The 26084-nt window shown below is 35.0% G+C and overlaps 1 protein-coding gene across 1 annotated transcript in view; it reads left to right on the forward strand.

Moving 5' to 3' along the window:
- The first annotated feature begins 559 nt into the window (after positions 1-559).
- Positions 560-26084, forward strand: part of LOC132092005 (mitogen-activated protein kinase kinase kinase 5-like) — a 106823-nt gene continuing 81298 nt past the window's right edge. Inside the window, 1 exon segment of the mRNA XM_059498050.1 lies at positions 560-1542. Within this exon segment, the coding sequence (XP_059354033.1) occupies positions 1134-1542 (409 nt within the window). The 5' untranslated portion in view covers positions 560-1133.

Genomic DNA, 26084 nt, shown 5'->3' on the forward strand with positions numbered 1-26084 from the left:
TGGAGCCAGCAGGTGATCCAAGTCACAATGGAGGTCAAGCAGTGGTGGGAGGAAGACGTGTTGGTCAAAGGAATGTCAGAGGACAGGAACCACTTCTGAGAGGTGGTCATGCATCATTATTATTCCCTTAAGAAAATTAACAATGGTTTTATTGTAAGTGTAGGAAGTTTTTTTTTTTGGCATACTGATAACCTTTTGTACAACCACAGATTTTCTACAAATACCATAGTTAAACTATGATTAAAACCATGGTTAATATGTGGTTACCATGGTTTAACTAGCAACCGTTTTTTTTTTTTTTTTTGTAGTTGAATCATGGTTCATTTTCTAAGGGTTCCAGTAGTTGTTGTTATTATTTCGCATGTTTTTTTTGTTTTTTTTTTTGTATTTGTTGTGTAGTTGTCAATAAATGAATAATTTAAATAACGCAAAGACCTTAATTACTGAGAGAAACAAGGTCTGCTTTACAGTGACAGTGAACGTTACTTATTTAATATTCATGACTTGAGCCTTATCCATAGTAGGTTTAGTCGATATACTTCCTGTAAGTTTGGAGTGCTGTGGAAGATAATAATAGAAATAGGGCAGGGTCCAGCAGACAAACGTGCTTCAACCGAGAGCAATTTGGCAGTTTCGCAATTTAATGACATAAATAAGAACGACAGGACTGAAGAAACGCGTTTGATGTCTCGTAGTGAAACGGCTTGATACGATGCACACGGAGCTTAAAGATCAACAGAACTGCGCTACTTCAGAAACTACTATACATGCGCTCCAATAAATGAGCGTAAGTTCTTCGGAAACGCTTTTGTTTCAGGAGATCGATTAATTTTTGGGAGTGTGATATCCTTTCTTCGAGTCGTGACGAGCGTGTGCGTGATCAGTCCTTGATCTATGCAGTTGTAACATTTTTTTTTTTCGTCCAAACCTATATGCTGCTAAGTGGATTTTTACATTCTCATATAAAAATGAAAAGATAATCGTCTTTATTGTAGGTTACCGGTGCTGATGACACCACATCACTATTATTATTTGCTTGTTTGATGCCACTAGTATAGCTACCAGATATGGCAGCTATGGAGTGTGCTGGTTGAGAAGCTGTACTGTTTGGGTTGGGGTCATTTAACAAACAGATGATAAAAATGAATTCAGATCTGGAGCCAATTTCTCTTTCTGTACCCGCTCTCTGCCAACCCCGAGACATTATGGGAGGGAGTATCACTGGAGAATCCAGTGGCTGTGTGAATCCTGGTGCTGGGACCTTTTGGCAGGACCCCTCCAGCTGCAAGAGTGCCAACCCTGGAGTGATCAGTTTGCCCTCAGACCGTGGGAACTTGTTGACCACAGGTAAATGTAAGAACCGAGCTGTGCAAGTGGCCTACGTGAGGAACTCTGAGACAAGCCAACCTCTCAGCCCAGAGAACATGGCTTTACAGTGTCTGAAGGATGCTTGTGACATTGTGGGGTTTAAACTAGATATAATCCCCTTTGGGAAGTTGGACTTTGGTGAAACCTCAGTTCTTGATCATTTTTACAATGCAGGTATGTCTACTGACAGAATTTTGGGAATGTCCTGCAAATAAATGTGACTGTCATTTGCTGAATTGGCACAAATATTGCTGTGAACAGTTTGTTGACATCTCACATGCTCAGTAGACACATCCTTTTATTGTCTATTAGGTCTGTTTGTTTTGTTCTGTCTGGTTTCTTGCCTTTTTCCAGGAAAGTTCTTAGAATGGAGTGGGAGATTGATACCATCAATATCACATGCACACAACCCAGGGTGGAGTGCAGTGTCTTTAACCTCATTTCCACGAGAAATGACTAGCATTTAGAGGCATTCAAACTTGAATGGAAATGAAGTTTTGTGTGCTAGCTTGAAAATGAATGTAAACTGTTGAACTGCAGCAAAACCAGAGAGGCACAGTCTTGTTCAGATTTTCAAAAATTAACCGTGTCAGTATAATCAGAGCTCTACGCATTTCCTTACAAAGTGTAATAGCAAATTTCCTGAACACCTGTTTTTTTTTTCATTGCAAAACTGTCCTCATCCATGAGGTCATTACATGCAGTGACAAAACACTCAATTTGAGGTAATTTGACTGAATCATTTCGCAGCTAGTGAGAATCCCTGAAATGACCAAATACAACCATAACTGCTGAATAATTGAATGTTTATTGAGGTAAAATAGAGTGATTTAAAAAAAATGATACATTTTGAACTTTTAATGAGTTTGCAATCACTCAGTGTCTTGCCATATCAGTATTTGCACATGTTGATGAATTTTGCCATATAAGCACTACTGTGCCTACATCTACACTTTGTGGTTATATTTACACTAGTGGACTTTTACTTTAGGCTGAGGGCCTTTTATGTATGTAGATTTATTTATTATTACTTTTAAGATTTGGAGTCAAGTCACCTTTATTTGTATAGTCCTTAACCCAATACTAATTGTGTCATAGCAACAAAGTTTAAAGTTTGGAGTTTAACTGTCTTGTCTCTAAAAAGAAGAATTCCTTTTCTTTACACCTTTTCTCTTAAAGATTTAACCTTGTGATTTGGTCGAATGGCATGTTACGTGATACACAGGTGAATCTCAATAAATTAGAATGTTGTGGAAAACTTCATTTATTTTAGTAATTCCACTCAAATTGTGAAACTTGTGTAATAAATTAAATGCACACAGACTATTAAGTATTTTTAAGACTTTGGTTATTTTAATTGTAAAGATTTTGGCTCACATTTAACAACAACAACAACAACAAAAAAAAACAGCAATTCAACAAATTAGTATATACTTCATAAGACCAATAAAAAAATAAAAAATTAGTGAATTGTTGGCCTTCTGGAAAGAATGTTCATTTACTGTACATGTACTCAATACTTGGTAGGGGCTTCTTTAGCTTTAATTACTGCCTCAATTTGGCATGGCATGGATGTGATCAGTTTGGGGCACTGCTGAGGTGGTATGGAAGCTCAGGTTTCTTTGACAGTGGCCTTCAGCTCATCTTCTTTTCTTGGTCTCTTGATTCTCATTTTCCTCTTTACAATAGCCCATAGATTCTCTACAGGGTTCAGGTCCGGTGAGTTTGCTGGTCAGTCAAGCACATCAACTCCATGGTCATATAACCAACTCTTGGTGCTTTTGGCAGTGTGGGCAGGTGCCAAATCCTCCTGGAAAATGAAATCAGCATCTTCAAAAAGCTGGTCAGCAGAAGGAAGCATGTAGTGCTCCAAAATTTCTTGGTAAACGGGTGCAGTGACTTTGGTTTTAAAAAAACACAATAGACCAACACCAGCAGAGAGGAATACGACAACTGTAGCCAAATTCCTTGACACGTCTGTGTGTGGTGGCTCTTGATGCCTTGACCCCAGCCTCAGTCCATTGCTTGTGAAGATCACTCAAATTCTTGAATTGATTTTGCTTGACAATCCTCATAAGTCAGCGGTTCTCTTGGTTGGTTGTGCATCTTCTTTTTCTTCCACACTTTTTCCTTCCACTCAATTTTCTATTAACATGCTTGGATACAGCACTCTGTGAACAGCCATCTTTTTTTGTATTTTATTTAATACACAAGTTTTACAATTTGAATTGAATTACTGAAATAAATTAACTTTTCCATGACATTCAAATTTAGTGGGATGCACCTGTAGTTCCTTTTGGAATTTATATCAAAGACAGACTCTCTGAAAGAGTTTTTTTTTTTTTTTTTACTGCCTGGAGTTTGGCCCACAGCACTGTTCTCCCTCCATCATTTGTGATAAGGGTTTGAGGTGTGCTTTGCTTTCTCTGCACATAATTCTATATGATTCACCATAGTTTTGTCCTATTCATTATAGAATGCTGTTTCAGCCATGTGGTCTTTAGGTTTAAAACGTGAAAACGGTTATTTCCTGTGTGGTTACCTCACACAGCTCTTGCTAAGTCGCTGTGTTATTTTGGATGCTGAGATGTTATCATTTCATCAATACTTAGCTGGAGCCATGGTTTTGTAGCATGTACAAGTTTCATAAACTTGTACTATGCCTGTAGTTGTGTACTAATGATTCCTTTAGAAATCCTGATAGAACCTTATTTGTGCACTTCAGTAAGCTTTTTGAGCTTACCAAACCTGCACTTAAATAACTTCAACTTCATTTCGACTTTCTTCCTTCTGTGAAACGCATGAAAAATTGTGACAAATTTTTCTATACAAAGACAGTATGTTGTCACCGGGGGTTGTAAAGCTCTGATAGGACAGAAATTCACCATAAAAGAAGTCAATTTTTTCAGACAACTCTTCTTAGGTTTTCTGAAGCCATACAACAGCAATTGAGTAAGATTCAGTGGTTCACAAGGGTGAAATCCAAATAATTAGCTTATCAGGCTGGCAAAATGCAAACTTATGTAGTGGCAGTTTAATGTTTTATACAATGTTTGACATAATTTTGAGATTATCGCATGAGCTGGTCATTTTCTTATTTGTCATATTTAATTTGCATTTTATATGCTACACTATATCAAACTTATTCTGTTCATCAGCCACCCTGCTGTTTAAATTCTAGTGTTGGACTGTGTTAAAACCCATATATGTTGACCACTTTCATACAGAACTGATGTCGATGTATTTTTTTTTTTTTTGGAATTCCCAAGTTAAAACAGAAAAGGGAAGAAAAAGCATGCTGTAAACGAGTTTGTTGTAGGGATGTAAAATATTGATTATTTCCATGATAGATCATTGTTTAAATTAACGATCAATTAATCGATTAATCGTTAACCGTAATGCTGCTAAATGTGTCTATTGCATGCACGCAGTCACCGGCATGACAGGATGTGCAAAAGCCACATAAACACACACAGAGACACACACACAACGCTTTTTCACTTGAATTAATGGGGTTTTAGTCTGAATAATATGCTAGTAGCAGGATTATAAAATTAATAAATGTGATTATGATCATTTTATAAAAAAATGAAGAGAGTGTGTCGTTCCAGCCAGCATTTCAATGTTGAAACAACGTCTGGTACCATGGTTGAATCCACGTTGAATTAACTTTCGATTTAGCAAATTGGATCAATGTTGAAATAACGACATTGATTCACAGTTGAAATCACGACATGATTCACCGTTGAAATCGCGACACTGTTTCACCGTCTTACCTTCATCACGGGTGAATTGGTCGTTCTGGAGACCTTGGATTACCGTTGAATGAGGTGTTGATTTTAAAAAGTGAATCGACGTTCATAACACGACGTTGTTTCACCGTCGTATCGTGCACAATGTATAAATACACAATTGTATGATCAATTAGATCCTAGTTTGCATTTAGATCAACACTGTACACATGATAAAGGCTAAAAATCAAATGACTGGCAGCAATGGCTTTACAATCAACTTCAATAAACTACCACATGCTTAAAATTGTCAAACAGCAGTTTTATTTTGGAAACATACTGTACAAAACAGATAAAAATAATCCCAAACTTTATTTTGCAGAGTATGCATGGACGTATAGTTAAAACATGTAGAATAACAATTCAAATTCAATAATATTTAAAGGTTTTCGTCAAATAATTTGGAATATAAATGCATTTTTTTTTGCAGCACTTTCAAGAGAAACCCTTGTACCTTTATGGCTGAAACCAGTTGATCTTTTATTTTGGTAATGTGTCTCATTACAAGAAATGTGTACATTGGTGCAGTGGAAAGTGCTGAACAGTTTGAGAAGGGAACCTTCAACCAGAGACGCTGTAACAGGATCCCTCCAGATTAGGACAATTCCCAGAGCCCAACGTTTAAACTGTGTGGAATGCAGAATGTGAATTCCACAGAAGGGGACTCTAAAATGTTAGACCCAACAGCCTTGTGCATATAGTGTGGTTGTGCTTCGGGTGATCTTTGAAAGAGTCCCAGCTCCAGGTCCTTTCTGACGCCATCCCCTCCACTCTCTCCCACTTGTGCACTTTCTGAAACAAAAAACACCAAAAATAAATCCTTATAACATATCAACTTTGATATAGTAAAATACATTTAACTGAAAACAAAATAAATCACACAATATTTTCACTTTTCAGTTCAATAACAGGGGGGTAGGAAACAAAGTGCACAACACTATTCATTAAACACTTATTTAATGAATTCAGATGAAAGTTTACAATATTAACAAATTATTCAAAAGCAGTGTTTTCAGAGCCCTCAGCTACACCGTTTTAATCAGAACCCTAGCAATACAGTGTAGTAAAATAAGTAAAATCAAATTAAGTACATTTCTTTATTAAACTAAGTAAAATAAAAACCTATCACAAAAAGGTCAATGTATCTCGAGCAGAAGTGACAGTGCATTGAAGCAGATGAGCAATTTCTTACCAATGTTTCAAGAATAAGCTGGATCCTTAATGACTCTACAAGGGGAAAGAAGAAGTGGTTTACTGAAAAGTTCTTAAAAAGCAGGATTTCATTTATAGCATTTCTTTAAACCAGTGGTTCTCAAACTTTTTATACCAACCTATGGAGCTATTATTATGACAAAATGATTTGAATTTGAATTGTGTAAATTTGAATTATTTGCAAGTGTAATCTAACAAAATTGAATTTTACGTGTTAATTTAAATAGTTCTGAATTTGATTTTTTTTAAACCAATATTGAAAATTTGAAATTTAACAAACTGAAATGTTTTTATGGCTGAATTTTATAGACATGTATTTTCAAACAGTAGTTTTTTTTGTTCTGAATACTGCACATATTCATTTAAAAAAAATTCAGATTCAAGTTTTCAAGAGGAAGAAATTTGGAACTTCAAATTCAGTTTTCTAAAATTCAATGTCAAAAATTCAAACTCAAAAATTCAGATCTTACAGAAAGTAGGTCACGGGTCATCCACAGGGAAGAGTAGATGATCTCAGAAATTGGCCAATTGGGGACTGCAGAAGTTTTCCAGCGCGAATGTGGTGGTGGTTCAAGCATAGACAGTAAAAGAAATGGACACAGTGACTCCACTGGAACTCAATTGAGACAAGTGAAGCCCATTTTTAGCGATTTTTTTGCACTTCCGTTTCTGACGTGCAGACTCAAACTAAGCTTGATGACGTCAGCAACCTGTCTGACAGATGTAAATCTTCTAGTAGCTGTGCGTGAAAACTGCCATCGTTAACTTCAACTTCCGGTCGACTTCCTTCCCGCCGGGTTTCAAGAGGTTGCCACCATAGACATATAAATGGTATTTATATGTCTATGGTTGCCACTCTCTGACCCTGATAATGAATCGCCCGGTGTTGTGTTATATTCGGTTATGTGAAAAACTGTTCCCGTGGGTGGAGTTAACATGAATATTCATTAGTTCCCTTATCGTGGGCGTGTCCTTGAAACAACGTGCAAACGAATGGAACTGAAAATATCAGTGCACGATCGTCAAATCTCTATTTGATTTAATGGAATATTTTGAACAGGTAACGAAGTGTCAATGTTAAGCGTTAATTAGCATTAACTGCTAATTTAACCTATCTTACCAAATATAGTTTTTACTGTTTGGTGTATTTCGCTTTTTATATATTTCATTTGTGGGGCTTTTTTTATAATAGTTTGCTTTGATTAGACTACCTAGTTGTCATTGGAGAGAGACTAGTACAATTTGTATACAAAATCTGAAACAAACCACTACAAATGTATCTTTGTCTAAATAAAATCGGTGTGAGCATCCTGTGTCATGCTTTCTTTAATCTTTTTTTTTTTTTATAACCAGTTTTTACCAGCCTTCACAGCCCCATCAGTGTATTTATTATTATAAATGCAAATTTACTTCTGTCACATATTTTATCCTATTACTAAGATTTTAAAGTCATGCAACATTGAAACATGTGAATTAATTTTTATATTTAAATGAACAGTCTTTTTAAAATGGACACATTTTTCTTTATTGCATTGAGTTAAAATGGACACATTTTTCTTTATTGCATTGGGTTAACAGTCAAATACAGAGCTTAACGGTTTAGACGATCTGAGAAAGAACTACTAATAATAAATATAATAATAATGAATATCATAAGCATACATTGCATACATTGTATCTGTATGTCTAAGCATACATTGTGTCTGTTCTTTGACCATAGGCACTGAACAACAACCTCATCATGTCATGTTTAAGAATAGTGATCCATTGTGTAAATACTGTTTAACATTTGAACATCTTATTCAAAATAGTTTTTCACATTTTACAACTATTACATACAATGAAACCCAAATGTTTCTTTGTCAGTCAAACTCTGTTCTCCTGTCGCTTACCGAAATTAATATCCTCTGAGATGATTTAAAGTTAATATTTCAATAATTTAACAACACTCTTTAATGTTCACAGTTCTCTGATGTGTATTAATAGTAACATGGCATGCAGGTTAACAAATAACATGTTATCTTTAAGTATGTTTACGGTTTAAAATTATACAAAAAAAAAACGATATTGTAGATCACAAATATTACATTCATTAAATGTTACTATGACAAGTACAGAAGTAATTGCTTTATGAATTTAAGTCAAATAGAAAAGACAAGGAAAGTTGTGTTAAAAGGATGCATGGAATGAAGCAATGCAAAATTAGGTGAGTGTCTGAGATATTTATTGTCTCTCGATGAGAACAGCCTCCATGTATGTCCAGTTCATACAATGATCAGCTACTGTACCAGTGACTTCAGCTCTCTCATCCAGTCTGAAACAGACAGTGACTTTACATGAGGATCAATATATGTGGAAACAATACAAAAGCAAATCAAAGCCATATTATAACATTGGTGATGATGAGACACATGATTTCTTATCCAAATGTAAAAATAATATTCTTGGAGTAGCTGCTGACCTATGTCCAAGAAGACTGCATCAGAACACTACTTTAAGGTTTATGCACCGTTTTATATAACCAATTACAAATTAGATTGATTACAATATTGACATTTTCACTGCAAGAAAATTGTTTTCAGTAGCCTATGTATGTGACTTATTTAGGTAACAGAAACACTGACTACATACAAACGAAACTTCTTATAAATGACACAGGATAGCTAGCCTATAGCTATATTTATTTGGCGGCATATATATTTGTTTCAAGCATTGTCATGAATACATTGCAGTAATAGTCACCAGTAGACTAACTTAGCTAATCATACTATTCAAACAGCAATTAATGCCCCACAAATTAAATGTATAAAAAGCTTAACACATAAAAAAAATATGATTTAAGAAACTATATATCCCAAGGTTAGCATAGGTTATTCGCTTATTGTTTTTCTGTGTGCCTGCAATCAATCAAGCAAATCAGCTTACAGACGATTAATATTACACAAACTGCATTGCTTTGACACTGTTACAATGCTTCAGTGCTTATGATAGACACGTTACCTTTTCAAAATAATCCAAGTAGCGATTTGAGGAGCATGCACTGATTAGGGAACTAATGAATGTTCATGTAAACTCCATCCATGGGAACAGTTTTTCACGGGAAACGAATATTACACAACACCGGACGCGAGCGGTGCGACGCGACCCGTGAAATCCCCAACAGCACACGGATTCCCCTCCTATTTCTGACCTAGTCCCAGCTCTTTGCAACAGTCGCTTCAAGCACTGTGTTCAGTGTTGCCAGAGGTACGATAATTATCGTATTTGTACGATAATTTTTACCTCTGTACGATCAATAATGAAAAAAATCCCGTAATGTACGATAATTTCAGAATTTTATGAAAATTTAAATGATGGTAGTTGCAGTCATAGGGCTTCTTTACTCATACACAAAATCGGCTCATTACAGACACTCTAAATGCGTTCGTGTGCACCTGAGGGTGTGTTAAGAATGCAGGAGGGTGCCCTGCTTTAAAGCCAACGAGCACTAGTTGCGGTCCATGACAGAAAGAACCCCTTCAACATCTGGCAACACGCAGTATTCCGATGACAGCGGCTCAGATGTGGAGTTAACTGCACCACGCAGAAACAGCTAAATTCCTTCTTCACTGGATGCGACAAAGCAAGTGTTAAAAATCATTTAAATATGTTTTAATATGCGCCACGCCGGAGACAGTCACTGAAAATAATGGGATATTATTTTGTCTCACTGCTTCCGTCCAACAATACGCCTTGTTATCTATTGTGGTAATTTGCAGGTCGTGTCGAAATGTTGTTGGTTTAGAATAGATAAATAACTCTTTCGACTCGTGTACGATAATTTTCTTCCAAATACGATAATTTTGAACTTCTGGTACGATACTTGGGCATTTCCAATCTGGCAACACTGACTGTGTTGCGTCGCGCCGCTCGCGTCCTGTCTGTATAACTTAGGCCTAGTAGACACGGTGGCGTTCTAATCAATTTTACACAAAATATACTTTAAAATAAACACCAGAGATCGCTTAGACAAATGTCTCACGTGCTGAGAATGCTAACCTAACATATAAACACAAAATCATTTATGTTTAAGAATCACTTACCCCCGGGCGATTCATGATCAGGGTCAGAGAGTGACAACCTCTTGAACCACCACCACGTTCGCGCTGGAAAACTTACGCAGTCCCCAATTGGCTAAAATGCTCTGTTTGACTTTTCTGAGATCATCTACTCTTCCCTGTGGATGACCCGTGACCTACTTTCTGTAAGATCTGAATTTTTGAGTTTGAATTTTTGACATTGAATTTTAGAAAACTGAATTTGAAGTTCCAAATTTCATCATCTTGAAAACTTGAATCTGAATTTTTTTTAAATTAATATTTGCAGTATTCAGAACAAAAAAAAACTAGCTGTTTGAAAATACATGTCTAAAAAAATTCAGCCATAAAAACATTTCAGTTTGTTAAATTTCAAATTGTTAAATTTTCTTTTAAAAAAAAAAATCAAATTCAGAACTATTTAAACTACCACCTAAAATTCAATTTTGTTAGATTACACTTGCAAATAATTAAAATTTACACAATTCAAATTCAAATCATTTTGTCTCACTTGTATGACCGACCTTCAACGTTGAAATATGGTTGAAATAAGGTCAGTTGTGGTTTCAACGTTGAAACAACGTTGATTCAACGTTTAAATCTGAATGGTTGAAAAAAAAAAAAACTTCCGGCACATGACCAACCTTCAGCATTGAAATAAGGTCAGCTGTTTTAACTTTCAAACAACATTGAAAATGTTTAATTCTAAGTGGTTGAAAAGGTTAATAAACATTTAAATTTTTTATATTAAATTATTTAAGATTATTATTATTATTTTAATAGCATTTTACAATATTTTATTCATGATACCTATCCTAAAATCTAAAGGTATATGTTATCATCATTAGCAACAATAAAACTAAATATGTTTCGCTGCTTTATCACGATGAAACAATTCCTATTGGTAGTTTTATTTTATTACTTTGATCATGATTGATTAATCTGGCTGTCAATCAGGAAACTGGCTCATGAATCATTTCGCGCCTTCTGAATTTGAAAATATGACAGTTAATATCGTCTTTCTGTGAGTGAGGCTGAGGCGGCTGACTGTGAGCTGCTGCTCGTTGTAACTGTTCGGTCGGTCCCAAATTATTTTATATTTGCCTGTTATTTATTTATTTTATAAATTTTTTTGAGTGAATTTGAGTCGTGACATGTCAATGGAGAACAAAAACTGTAATGTGAACACAAGAAGGGTCAGATGTGTTCTGCGAGGTCCTGCAAACATACTGGCAAAATGAGGTACGAAAATCGCTATTTTTATCATCTTTTGAAAATAGATGCAAAGCTACTTGCGTCATTACAGTCACTCTCCATTTTAGCATCTCTGACAGCAGCTGTCAATCAATCCGTCACTGCGGGTCTCAGGTTCACGCCACACTCGCTCAGCCCCGCCCTAGGTTCGTCCCCTCTATCTCCGCTGTGCTCTGCCCACTTTTCAGCATTTTTCAAATATTGCCAGTGGGTGGAGTCAGGCCGTGACCAGGGGTTTAGTTACCCTTTAAGGAAACTTTCAGAAAATATTTTCACGAAGAATAAGAATAAAACAGAATAAATTTGCAGTACATGGCATTTTATTATTTTTTTCCTGTAAACACACAACTTATACCTGGGAAACAGCTTTATAGCTTATGCTGTGAAATTGTAAACAATCCTTCGAATAAAGTGCCAGTGGCATGAAACCTGAATGGAACTCACATTTTAAAGTAAAATCCATCAGAAGGTTGTCCAGAAGAAAAAAAATTGACACACAAAAAACCTGCTGTGTGAAAAAGAGCAGTGAATACTTAGAAAAAAAGTGCATTTCGAATACATTTACATCTCTCATTCAGTCATAATTAGGCTGCAAGACTGAATTATGAACTAGTAAATGACAAACTGATCACAGAACTTGTTTGTAAATCTTTAAATGTTAACTGTTAAAAAGCAATGTTATCAGCTTTTACGACTAAACATTTGCAAACAACATTGTACTGGAGAATCTGCACAAATAAAAGTCTTAAACAGTTAAACAGTTCAGTAGTGCAGAGTTTACAGGTTACTCTTCTTTTTTGAAGGCTCAAAGTAAAGTAGTCCCAGACCTTGGATGACTTCGTTCGATTAGTTTTATCTTCCGCTTTTTTCTTTTTCTTTCTCTTTCTTTCTCAAGCTTACTCCACTGCCATCTGTCTCTACCATAGACAGTAAAAGAAATGGACACAGCGACCCCATTGGAACTCAATTGAGACAAGTGAAGCCCATTTTTAGCGTTTTTTGCACTTCCGTTTCTGACGCGCAGACTCAAACTAAGCTTGATGACGTCAGCAACCTGTCTGACAGATGTAAATCTTCTAGTAGCTGTGCGTGAAAACTGCCATCATTAATCTTGCAGAGACGGCGAGCTTGAGCGGGGAGTTCTTTGGCGTGAGTGAGCAGGAGTAAGTATTCTGATTAATTATTTTGTATAGTATTTTAAAATGTAACACCAGTATGCCATATTAAGTTAATTGCCTGCGAGCTTCTCCTCCTGTCTGTACGGTAATGCGACAGAGAGTCGAGTGGTTATGACGCAATCATTAGCCTATTTTTACAAAAACTGTTTCTACGGGGCCATAATGTAACATAGAAGGTAATGGAGCCCTTTATACATTGTCGTGTATCTTTAGAAATAAATAATGGACAAACGGAGTCTTTAAACACCTCAGATGTAAAGTTATTCGCTGTCAAAGTGACGCCAAAATGAATGGGAGTCAATGGGAATGCTAACGCAAGTGAAGTTCTGCTACTAGATGGCGGCACGCGGCTGACTTCAACTTCCGGTCGACTTCCTTCCCGCCTGGTCTCCACCATCTCGCTGAATGCAGCAGACGCAGTTCGGGAAGCACGTGACAGAACACGAGGCCAGCTATTGGCTATTCGCTACTTCTCCTGCTGTACTGGCTGAGTAAAACCTGCGGTGGCTCATTACTGCCACACTTTTGTCACCGCAGATTTAAAATACGCACAAAATTAGCCGCTTACGGCAAATAAAAGTTGTTTAGCAACTAATCGATGACAAAATTAGATGACAACTATTTTAATAATCGATTTTAATCGATTAAATCGATTAGTTATTTCAGCTCTAGTTACCTGTATGTAAGCACAGTCCAGTGTTAATGTTCAAACGGTGTATTTACAATGTTAAAGTGGCTGACAACAATAAATATTCTTATTAGGAATAAAACTGCCTCATTTTTTAACTGTACAGCTGTAGCTGAATAGTTTGGCCAACTACAATTCTGAAATTTAATGTTGGTATTTATGGTGGAACTTAGAGAGAAATATATTTTCTAAAGTAGTTGGTATAAAAAGTTTGAGAACCACTGGTTTAAAGAAATGCTATAAATGAAATTCTGCTTTTTAAGAACTTTTCAGTAAACCACTTCTTTCCCCTTGTAGAGTCATTAAGGATCCAGCTTATTCTTGAAACATTGGTAAGAAATTGCTCATCTGCTTCAATGCACTGTCACTTCTGCTAGAGATACATTGACCTTTTTGTGATAGGTTTTTATTTTACTTAGTTTAATAAAAAAATGTACTTAATTTGATTTTACTTATTTTACTACACTGTATTGCTAGGGTTCTGATTAAAACAGTGTAACTGGGGGCTCTGAAAACACTACTTTTGAATAATTTGTTAATATTGTAAACTTTCATCTGAATTCATTAAATAAGTGTTTAATGAATAGTGTTGTGCACTTTGTTTCCAACCCCCCTGTTATTGAACTGAAAAGTGAAAATATTGTGTGATTTATTTTGTATTCAGTTTTCAGTTAAATGTATTTTACTATATCAAAGTTGATATGTTATAAGGATTTATTTTTGGTGTTTGGTTTTGAATCAACGTTGAAATGCCGGCTGGGTCTTCATATGAGCAAAAACGTCATCTGTCTACCGGTTCACTCTGCTGTTATGCCAGTCTATTTAAACTGACCAGTGTAACCTTTTAGATGTTAAGTTGACTGTATTTTATTTTGATAATAAACAGACTGCGATGTAAGTTTGAATCGCTAGAATATACGTGTGCTCCAGGCTCCGACGCGATCGACAGCTGAGACAAAAATAAATAAATAATTAAAACCTTTTTTTTTTCACAAAAGTGTTCACTTTCATTTGTGCGCACACACAATAAAAACAGATGATTTATGCTCTTATAGGTTTAGGAAAATGTTAGATCGTGACCATGCCTCTGGATGCCTTTATTATATGATATAGCCTTTATTTATGTGGCTTTCTGGTTTGCCGGTTTCTTTTCCTCAATCTTCACAGTCTAACCTTCTAATTTCGCAGGTTTATTTTATTATCTTTCACTTTTTATCTCATCTCTTACTGTGTGTGGTAAACATGGGAAGGGAAATTAAAGATTTCATGAATTAAGAATCCGTTCGATTTATTCATTTGTTCCCTTATTTCAGTTAAACTATGGGTTATTTAGGGAACAAAATTAATGAAACATGGACAATTGCCACAAATTAATAAGTCGTAGGAACGAATTAACAAGTTGTAGGAATGAACAGATATATCTGCAGCCCTGGAAAGCACAGTTATCTGATGAAATGACTTAGTTACTACATTTCTATTGCTTTTCATGTTGAATAACTTTTGTGTTGTTTCTATTTTAATGTACTTTTAAAGTTTAAATCACGTTAAAAGCTTAATTAGTACATTTTGAAATAATGATGATGCATTATACGATCACCGTCACTCACAGCCGCTCGCACGTGTTTTGCGCATGAGCCACACGGGGCCCAACATTAAATTGGTTTACCGACCATCGACAGCCTTAATCGATTGCATCTCTTATCGACAATTAATCGATCATAGATTAATCGTTGACATAGTTCATTGTCATTTGCATACTTTAAGATGCTTTTTTTTTTTTTTTGGTCTATAGACATGTCTTTATTTTTATTTTACACATTTGACTGTTTTGATGAGTGCATACAGTACACACAGTACATAATTTGAGCCTGCATGTTTTATCTATGATCAAAGGTAGCATGTTTTACATACTTGTAGCATTTTTAAAAGGCTTAAACATGTTTTAACAGTGGATGCGTAGGAGGATAGTTGTACTCTGAGTTTTTAAAGAAATAGTGGTTTGTAGTGGAACATAATCTTATCAAAGGTTTTTTTTTTTTTCTCTGATTACAAGAAAGCATTCATTCCTCTTGTGCATTATGCTTATCACTGCATGGGCTGATCATCAGATAGAAGTCTCCTTTTATTTATTTTTATTTTGGTTAAAAAGTTGTGCTGTGATAGAGTATGTCTGATTTTGTGATAGTTGAACAGTTTTGTGTTGTACTGTACCATCAACAGAGTATATGAGGACACAAAGGCAGCAAAGGATCAGTGGTTAAAAAGAGAGAGAGAGAGAGAGAGAGAGAGAGTAGCATGTCTAAATTCAATAATATTTGTAAAACCAGTGAAGTCACTTTACTATCCCATGAGGCCACAGGAGAGGCGTTGTCAATCACAGTGACTTGATGCATCTGTTCTTTGCTGTATAATGTACTGTATACTTTTTAGTGGTTTTGAATAAAAAAAATGTTTACAAAAAAAAACGTGAGGAATAACCACTTTTGATGAATGGAAAAGTAGCTCATGCCATGTGATGATCTCAAAATAATGTCAAGCATTAGATGAAACACTGACCTTTTTGCAATTTGCAGGCCTGATTGGCTTATTATCATAATGACAATAACAACATGATAATATTGTTCATCCAGATTATCTGTATGCTGTGTAGAACACACTTTTTAACAGTATCTACTCAATGTACAGTATGTTGTTTACCTTGGTATCAACTTATCAACAAAATAAATGTTTTTCTGCAATTTTCCATTGAACAAAAAATGCCTGAAAAAGTTTATTTTTCATGTGAAAATTAGACATGGCTATGCCTTACAGGTGAGCTGTGTTGTTTTTATATATTCATCACTGCTTGGTGTGAAAAGTCAACTATAGGTAGGCTTTAACAATTCATTGGATTAACTGCACCATAGGAACTAGCCTATATAAAAGGTAGTATAACAGGAACTACCTGTTCATCCAAACAATAAAAAGGGACTATATTTGTAAACTAGTTATTATAAATATGTTATCAAGATGCTAAGTAGCTGTAGAGAGATTTTGTTTCAGGTGTCATTCTTATTTCTTGGACTCTGCTGAACTCAGTAAATGGCACATACACTAGGTGGACAGCCTAAAGGCCCTTTTTACTGCCACACGTCCCGCCGTCTGTAAAGTGCATTTGCAGCTTTTGACCGCTGAGTTATCAAACAAGCACATCAAAGCACATTTTCACAAATGGACGTCAGTTTTGCCTCGCTGATGTGTTACATTTGACGGCTTCAGTCATGGAAAATGAAAGAAAAACACTATAGTTTAAATATTTAAAATATTTAATATATTTAATATGTAATATTCACAGATGAACGTTTGGTACTTATGAAGTTATGTGCATTTCTTAGAACGAATTCAAGCAGGATAAATGTCAAGCCTGTGCCTGAACCTGTGCTTATATTTTCTCTAAGCTACATGGTATTAAACCATATTTTATATTTGATACATTTAAAAGGTGTGCAGTATTATTTGTATTATATGAATTATGTGTTATATTATTCAAAATATTTTATTTATCTATTTTAGGGTGGTAGGCTACATGGATTAATATGCAATGTCAATATTTTCATATATTATGCCTATATTTAAATGTATATTTTAAAATTCCTTTAATAAAACAACATGCATTTTTTTATTCGTTACATGTCCTTTATTTTGACAGATAATTTCTTGGAAAAAAGCCTTTGTCTGTAAACTGATTAAGAAATTGTTGCATGTTTAAACGTGAAGCGCTGTATAATTTCGTTCACATTAATTATGCCTAATTAGCCTAAAACAAGAAACGAATAAATTAAACCTGTGTGATTTAGCTAAATCTTTGAAACTCTAAAGAATGGATGGATTAATAAACCGTCCTCACGATTAAACTTAAGTTCTCAAATTATAATCAACAAAATGCACACGATGTAAAAAATAACTTTATTAATTGACAACTTAAGTGATTTTAAAGGGAGCCTTCTTTACTTGCTTTAAAAAAAAATTGATTTATGATTTAAATCGATTTTAAAATCAATATTCAAATGACAAAGAAATTTTTCAAAAAAAGTTTTAATATAGTTATAAATTTATAACTGAGACAAGATGATAAAAAACTGTAATGTTATTACCTTAATGCTGGAAAGACCTTTATTTTATTTATTTTTTTATTATTATTTATTAATACTAGCCCATCATGCATCCAACCATCCACTCAGCGTCAAGAGCTGTTCAGATTCAAACTGGCAGCTCCGCAGTGAGTCAGTGTCACGGACGGAGAACAGAGCAAGTGGAAATATATTTTCTAGTCTATATTTCCATCTCGTTATGCCACTGGTTTAGGTTTTTTATTTCTTATATAACTTATTTGTAAATAGAGCACACTGTAAAAATTGCTGTAGTTTCTACAGCAAATTTCTACAGAATTTTACTGTATAAACATTTTACAAGATGCAGCTGTAATTCGCAATGCATTATGGGTCAAATAAGGTTTTACAGTTGTTAACAGTATATTTCCACATCAACTGTAATTCATTTACAAGAAGCAGGTGTTGTCACTGTAGTTCCTGCTTTTTACACTAATATATACTTATAATGTATAAGTGATATCATGTCACAATAGCCTCCTATCCTGACATTTAGACAAGTGGCCTTGGTAACTTCTGTGCAGTAAGCTGGGAATTGCTATCATAGCATAGTTACACAGCAAAATCCCCAATGTTAATTTAACACTCTGAGTGTGGACACATATAAACACTGAAGCAGTGTTAAAAGTAACACTAAAGCAGAGTTGAAGTTAATGAGATAATTAAGAAGTTAATTGAGTTATGATTGACCATTATTAAAGACACCTGATGTTAAAAAGCAGAATCACCAAACGAGAAAATCACAATTTGTGTGTCACCATTATAGTGGTCAGTGTTTGCTTTAGTTGGGATCTTGGCTTGTAACTTAATTTAACTTAATTTTCAGATTTGTGTGTCAAGCCAAGAGCAAAAATCATCGGGTGGTGATGATTATGTTTTAATGTAATTGTTGCTTGACTTTAATCACTGAACTCATTTACAGGCTCTTCTCTTATTATCGCTCATTATTAATTGTAACAGCTTTGATTCCACAACAAAAGAGTCTATATTTTCTTTACATTTTGTAAGCATCTCTTGTGATACTGTGATTCTGATTTTTTTTTTTTCTTTTTATTGAAGAGTTTTATTTTTAGGCACACACAGATAACAAAAATCAGCATATGAATCTCAACAACGGTGACAAACAGCATATTCAGATAAACAGATCTACGCTGAATATCACAAAACTAGATACTAAAAAAGCTCATAATTTATTCATGCCGCAATGCAGAGCCATGGATGAGTTTTTATTGGCTACAACATGCTTTTTTGATGGTCACCATTGTTGTGATGCTCATGCTGATTCTTGATGTCTGTGTGTCTAAACTAAAGAAATCTTTCTTTATGTAGAACTAACTTTTAAAAACATTTCATATTATGCCAGAAATGCTGGATCACTTTTCTATCCACCTAATTTATGTACACAGTAAAGAAACCTGAACTCAGGCATCCAGGTAACTCCATGACAATTAGTCCAAACCACAATCAAGTCCATAAGATTGCCTTGGCTCTGGTCTGTCTGTATGCTACAACTCAGTTACCACAGACACACAAAAGCTAAAGTTAATAACTGAAGGGTCAAGATACCAACTAAAGCAAACACTGACCACAATAATGGTGACACACAAATTGTGATTTTCTCGTTTGGTGATTCTGCTTGTTAACATCAGGTGTCTTCAATAATGGTCAATCATAACTCAATAAAATTCTTAATTATCTCATTAACTTCAACTCTGCTTCAGTGTTACTTTTACCACTGCTTCAGTGTTTATATGTGTCCACACTCAGTGTTAAATTTTCGATTTTTGGAAGTTACTTTTTCTTATTGAGAGGATTTAAAGTAGTGTTTACCTAACTATTATCATGAAGCCCAATGCGAACGAATAACTGACAAACAGCAAAATATGTGAAATTTCATTTGTTTATATGTGTTCATTTGTTTATATGTGTTCAACTGTCCCATATTGACGTGACGCCTTACTATAATAAGTGAAAGTCATCTTTATATCCCCGACTGGACAAGTCAGCCTGATTTAAAAAAAAGAAAAAAGAAACACAGAAAAAAAAGACTGAGGATGCATCGAAACGCAAGACTGATTCTGATTATATTAACGTTTCATTCAACATCAAAACAAGCTTAACGGCACACATAAACTCCCGGTTTTCATCCAGAAAATCTTAAATTGTGTTCCGAAGACGAACAAAGCTTTTACGGGTTTGGAACAACATGGAGGTAAGTGATTAAAGGCAAGATTTTCATTTTGGGGTGGAGTAACCTTTTAAGTACTGGTAAATGCTGATTGTATTGTATAAGTGGCATTTTGACATTTATTTTATTGAGCTAGTTTCATTTGATACATAACTTTATCCTGATGCTTCTGCTTGTTTTTATGTGCAGATGTTTTCTTGGAATCACAACACTCACTGGATACAAGACGGACACATAGAGGCAAAACAAGTGGAAAAGTCTCAGAGAAGAGGGACAACCCTCATGTGTGTGCTCATCTCAGAAAGTTGATGGACTTTCAGTATGTATTTATTAAATTGTCTTTTGCATGAATATTCTTAATTTAATAGAACATAAGCTCAAACAACAGAATTTGTGATTTAATGTTGATTCCAGCATTTTATTTTAATAATTTTCTTTAAAACATTTTTTTTACAAAAAATATACAAATTCTGTTGATTGACCTTCATTTTTATAGAAAGTTAATGTTCTACTCTGAGTATGGCTTATTTTTAAACATGTATTTGTAGTTATTTGTGATGCTATGTTATTTTTATGATAAGATTTTAACTTTTGAAAGACTGACATTTTTATTTTACCAGTAAAAGCCTTGCAATGTCTTTCTGCCAGTTTTAATAAATACTTATTTGCAACATCATTGACTTTATTCATTTTTATTCATTTGTAAATGTATTAAGATAGAGCTCATGATAATGCATTTATATACATATTTTATAGTTTACTGTTAAAATTATTCTTTAAAGCAGTTTCATTGTTAAATTATTACAACATCATTGTATTTAGGGGTATTTACAGGATTTTATTGGCAACTTTTTTGCCAGGTAAATACTGTACTTTAGTGAAATTACAAAATATTGCTGTAAAATAAACTACAAGTTAAATTCAACGTTACTGTAAAAAATACTACAAACTACTGTATTTCACATACAGTCGTGGCCAAATGTTTTGAGAATTATATAAATATTAGTTTACTGCTTTTAGATCTTTGCTTCAGTTGTTTCTGTGATGTACTGAAATATAATTACAAGCACTTCATACGTTTCAAAGGCTTTTATCGACAATTACATGACATTTATGCAAAGAGTCAGTATTTGCAGTGTTGGCCCTTCTTTTTCAGGACCTCTGCAATTCAACTGGGCATGCTCTCAATCAACTTCTGGGCCAAATCCTGACTGATAGCAACCCATTCTTTCATAATCACTTCTTGGAGTTTGTCAGAATTAGTGGGTTTTTGTTTGTCCACCCGCCTCTTGAGGATTGACCACAAGTTCTCAATGGGATTAAGATCTGGGGAGTTTCCAGGCCATGGACCCAAAATTTCAACATTCTGGTCCCAGAGCCACTTAGTTATCACTTTTGCCTTATGGCACGGTGCTCCATCGTGCCAGAAAATGCATTGTTCTTCACCAAACTGTTGTTGGATTGTTGGAAGAAGTTGCTGTTGGAGGGTGTTTTGGTACCATTCTTTATTCATGGCTGTGTATTTGGGCAGAATTGTGAGTGAGTCCACTCCCTTGGATGAGAAGCAACCCCACACATGAATGGTGTCAGGATGCTTTACTGTCCGGCATGACACAGGACTGATGGTAGCGCTCACCTTTTCTTCTCCGGACAAGTCTTTTTCCAGATGCCCCAAACAATCGGAAAGGGGCTTCATCGGAGAATATGACTTTGCCCCAGTCCTCAGCAGTCCATTCACTATACTTTCTGCAGAAGATCAATCTGTCCCTGATGTTTTTTTTGGAGAGAAGTGGCTTCTTTGCTGCCCTTCTTGACACCAGGCCATCTTCCAAAAGTCTTGGCCTCACTGTGCGTGCAGATGCGCTCACACCTGCCTGCTGGCATTCCTGAGCAAGCTCTGCACTGGTGGCACTCCGATCCCGCAGCTGAATCCTCTTTAGGAGACGATCCTGGCGCTTGCTGGACTTTCTTGGACGCCCTGAAGCCTTCTTTACAAGAACTGAACCTCTTTCCTTGAAGTTCTTGATGATCCTATAAATTGTTGATTTAGGTGCAATCTTAGTAGCCACAATATCCTTGCCTGTGAAGCCATTTTTATGCAACGCAATGATGGCTGCACGCGTTTCTTTGCAGGTCACCATGGTTAACAATGGAAGAACAATGATTTCAAGCATCACCCTCCTTTTAACATGTCAAGTCTGCCATTCTAACCCAATCAGCCTGACATAATGATCTCCAGCCTTGTGCTCGTCAACATTTTCACCTGAGTTAACAAGACGATTACTGAAATGATCTCAGCAGGTCCTTTAATGACAGCAATGAGATGCAGTGGAAAGGTTTTTTTGGGATTAAGTTAATTTTCATGGCAAAGAAGGACTATGCAATTCATCTGATCACTCTTCATAACATTCTGGAGTATATGCAAATTGCTATTATAAAAACTTAAGCAGCAACTTTTCCAATTTCCAATATTTATGTAATTCTCAAAACATTTGGCCACGACTGTACACTGTGCTTTGGACACAAACTTTCAATAATAAAAAAGTTATTTGACCTGTGTTATGGTCTTGCATTTATTTAGACTAATTGAATAATATAAAGTTGTGGCCTAGTGGTTAGAGAGTTTAACTCCTAACCCTAGGGTTGTGGGTTCGAAACTCGTGCCGGCAATAACACGACTGAGGTGCCCTTGAGCAAGGCACTGAACCGCCAACTGCTCCCTGGGCACCGTAGCATAAATGGTGAACACTGCTCTTTTTTTACTACTACTTTTTTTTTTTTTTACAGTGTACAGCAATTAACTGTAATTTGCTTTGCAGTAATTTCCTGTAATCCATTTTACAGCAATTAACATCATTTTTACAGGATTTTATTGGCAACTTTTTTGCCAGTAAAATCCTGTAAATTCTACAGTACATTTTTTACAGTGCAGTCACTTTCTGTATGTATACCGAACGAGAGAGTTGTCATCCGTGCCCCACTGTGCTAAAAGTGTGTCTAAACTTGATGACATCACACTATAGTGTCAAATCATCTGAACACAGTGTCAGTACATTTCGTCATAAACACAACGAGCATCAGTTCACTGATGGGGATCGTGTCCAGTGTATCCATCACTGGGTTCTGTTGTCTTTTGTCGGATCACCACTTGTGTCCGGTGTAGACCTGGCGTGCATTTTTTAATGGGTTATGTTACAGCCCTGCTTGTTTTTAATGTTTTTATTAAATATCTGTATTGACTGCATGGTCGCATTCATCGTATTATTTACGGCAGCAGAGTCTGTGAGAGTAGCTAGAGCAGCAACAACTTCCTTCTGTGCTCAGAGCATCAGCTCCGCGCGCACTGATACTAGAAACACGCTCCGCTTTCACTCCGTGCATTAGGTATTTCAGTATGTTTGAAACATTATGTTCATAGCCTATAAAAAATATAAAAAAAATAAATAAATAACAGGAGAGTTTCAAAGTGGCTTAGGCTATTGTGTGTAAACTTTTTTTTTTCCCTATGCCAAACTAATAACATTGTAAGCATTAAATCTTTAATTGCTGCTTTCTCCTGTGAAAATTTTGTTTGTGAGGAAAATAACAATACATTTTTGTCAGTTATTTTATCTAAACAGATCGATTAATTTCTTCAAGATTTCAAAATCAGATAGCATACTGATAATGCAGTAGCACTGTAAGATTACATTTGCTTGAATGCATTATTGCTAAAGCGATTGCGTGTGAATCTGTTTAAATCATGCTTTAACCTGAAAATAATCAGTAAAAGAAACAGACAAACTTCTTAGCCTTTAACATCCCGCTTGACTCTTGCAGTCATTATAACCTGATCAAGCCAGAGCTAAATATGTTTAACATGAATTCTTGCTGAATATGCAGTTATATAACGGGCTGTTGGCATGAATTGTACTCGTGATAGAGGCTCTTGGAGCGAGTGAAAACCACGACGCTCAGACTTCTAATATCCTCAGGCCAATGGTATTTTTTAATGACATTTTATTATGTATTTATTTATTTTTGAATAATTGTAGCCTACATAAATAGGTGAAGAAAAACTAATATTTGGATCGTCCCTTATTTTTTCCCTTATTTTCTTAAAGAATAAACACTTATTTTCAACAAGAATAAACATGATAACATATTACTAATTCATATAGAAATAATTTAAGCAGTTAAAACCTATTTTTAAACTTGCATTTAAATACTATTAAACTTTAAAATCTCAAGGTGTTTATAAATTAAAAAGGATAAAATGTCAAAGTGCATGTTAAATAGCCTAAATGAACTTGTGTTAACAATATAATTAGAACTAACAATATAATTAGATTTTTTTACATGAACAGTTCCTGTATAAAATGGGACAGCAACCTTTATATCAAACATTTTTAAATCGTAAACAGCTGAGCATCGCGGGAGGTGGATCTGCGCCTGAGTGTGTGAGGTGAATATGCTGCACAAAGTCATTTTCAGATGCAATGAAAAAAAAAAAAAAACCTTGATAGCCTAGATTAGGCCCATGCAGGCTCTGCTCTGAAGTATATAATAATTATAATTACTGTTAACCCAGAGTTACCCAGAGTAACCCAGAGTAAAAGCATGTTTTCCTTCTTTATTTTCTTCTTAATTTTTTTTTCTAAACATACTAAAAAATAAAGTTTGTGAGAGGAACAAATATATGGGTCGTGTACAGGTTGCATTTTAAAGGATTAATTACCTATTTTCGTTTGCTGCATGTTTTTTTTATATATATATTTTTGATATTATATAATTCATGTATAAGTTGCATTTTATTACATTAAGAAATAATAACGGCTGGCCGAATAATGCTATAATGTAGCAACAGGATATATTTAGTTCCCTTCACTTTACAACAAATCCTTTAAATTTTACAAATATATCAGAACAAAACAAGAATTAAAAATATATAATTCTAATGGATAAATATAATTGCAGTATATAATAATATAGGATTAGCTATAAAAAACAAAAAATAATAATAATTTAAAGCTAAGCATAAGGTAAGGTTGGGCTTTCTCATTCTCTCACTCTCTCATATTCGTGATGTTGCCCATTTGAAGCTAAACTATTATTCATGAGGTAAAATAGGCTTTGTTGTTCACGCCTGTTTCAGTATCGATGAAAAAATCATAATTAACAATATGTGGAGTAAGTTGACCGTTGCTAACGCTGAATCTCTGGTTAACTGCTGCTGTTTCTACTGAATATGTACGCGAGGAACCAGCGCGATCAAACAACTGAAACAGATAATACAAAATTTTTGGTCACACATAAGGCATAATTCAAAAATTGGGGATTAAGTTAAATATATCATAGATATATATGTATATATCATAAATATATCATATATTTTTAGTGATAAGTACACATTTCCATTGCCAACACTTAGTGTCAGATACCTTAAAGGGATAGTTCACCCAAAAATTCAAATTCTATCATCGTTTACTCACCCTCAAGTTGTTCCAAACCTGTATAAGTTTCTTTGTTCTGTTGAACACAAAGGAAGATATTTGGAAGAATGACAGAATCAAACAGATCTCGGTCCTCATTGACTTCCATAGTAGGAAAAAATACATAGGGGAGAACCGGGGCGAAAGTAACGCGGGGCGAAAGTAACAAAGCAATTTTCTCAGAGCCTATTACTGCATTTGCATTCCCAGCTATGACGGTATATTCAGCTTTCAATCCTTGATGGAGCTGAGAAATATCACGTGATTTCCTCATCATATTCCGCAGTTAGGTCGGTAAAACTGTTTTCGAGTACAAAAAGTAAATTATTGAAGCGGTAATTTTTTTTAATTAGTTGTGTTGTTTTTTTTGTTTCATGTGTCACAGTAATGATCAATCTACAGGTTATTTAATGCTTTAACACATCCTAAAGTTTGCATTATCAAAGTTTTTTAGTATAAAAGTAAATCAGGTTTAAATGCCAGGAGTTCCTGTCGGGACGATAGCAACAGTTGTTACTTTTGTCCCGCTACAGTGACAAGAAGTATTTATTTTGTTCCGGTACATGCTATTCTGTGAATTTCTGTGTCTTGCATCATTTATTAAAATGTTTATGTCATATTATACCAAAAGAATATGTCTGAGTGAGGGTCAGAAAGACAAACAGTGTTCTGGTTTTATCCAGATGTTTATGAGAGAGCGTTTCTGGACA

This window comes from Carassius carassius, chromosome 18 (genome assembly GCF_963082965.1).
Source record: "Carassius carassius chromosome 18, fCarCar2.1, whole genome shotgun sequence".
Classification (NCBI taxonomy): Eukaryota; Metazoa; Chordata; class Actinopteri; order Cypriniformes; family Cyprinidae; genus Carassius; species Carassius carassius.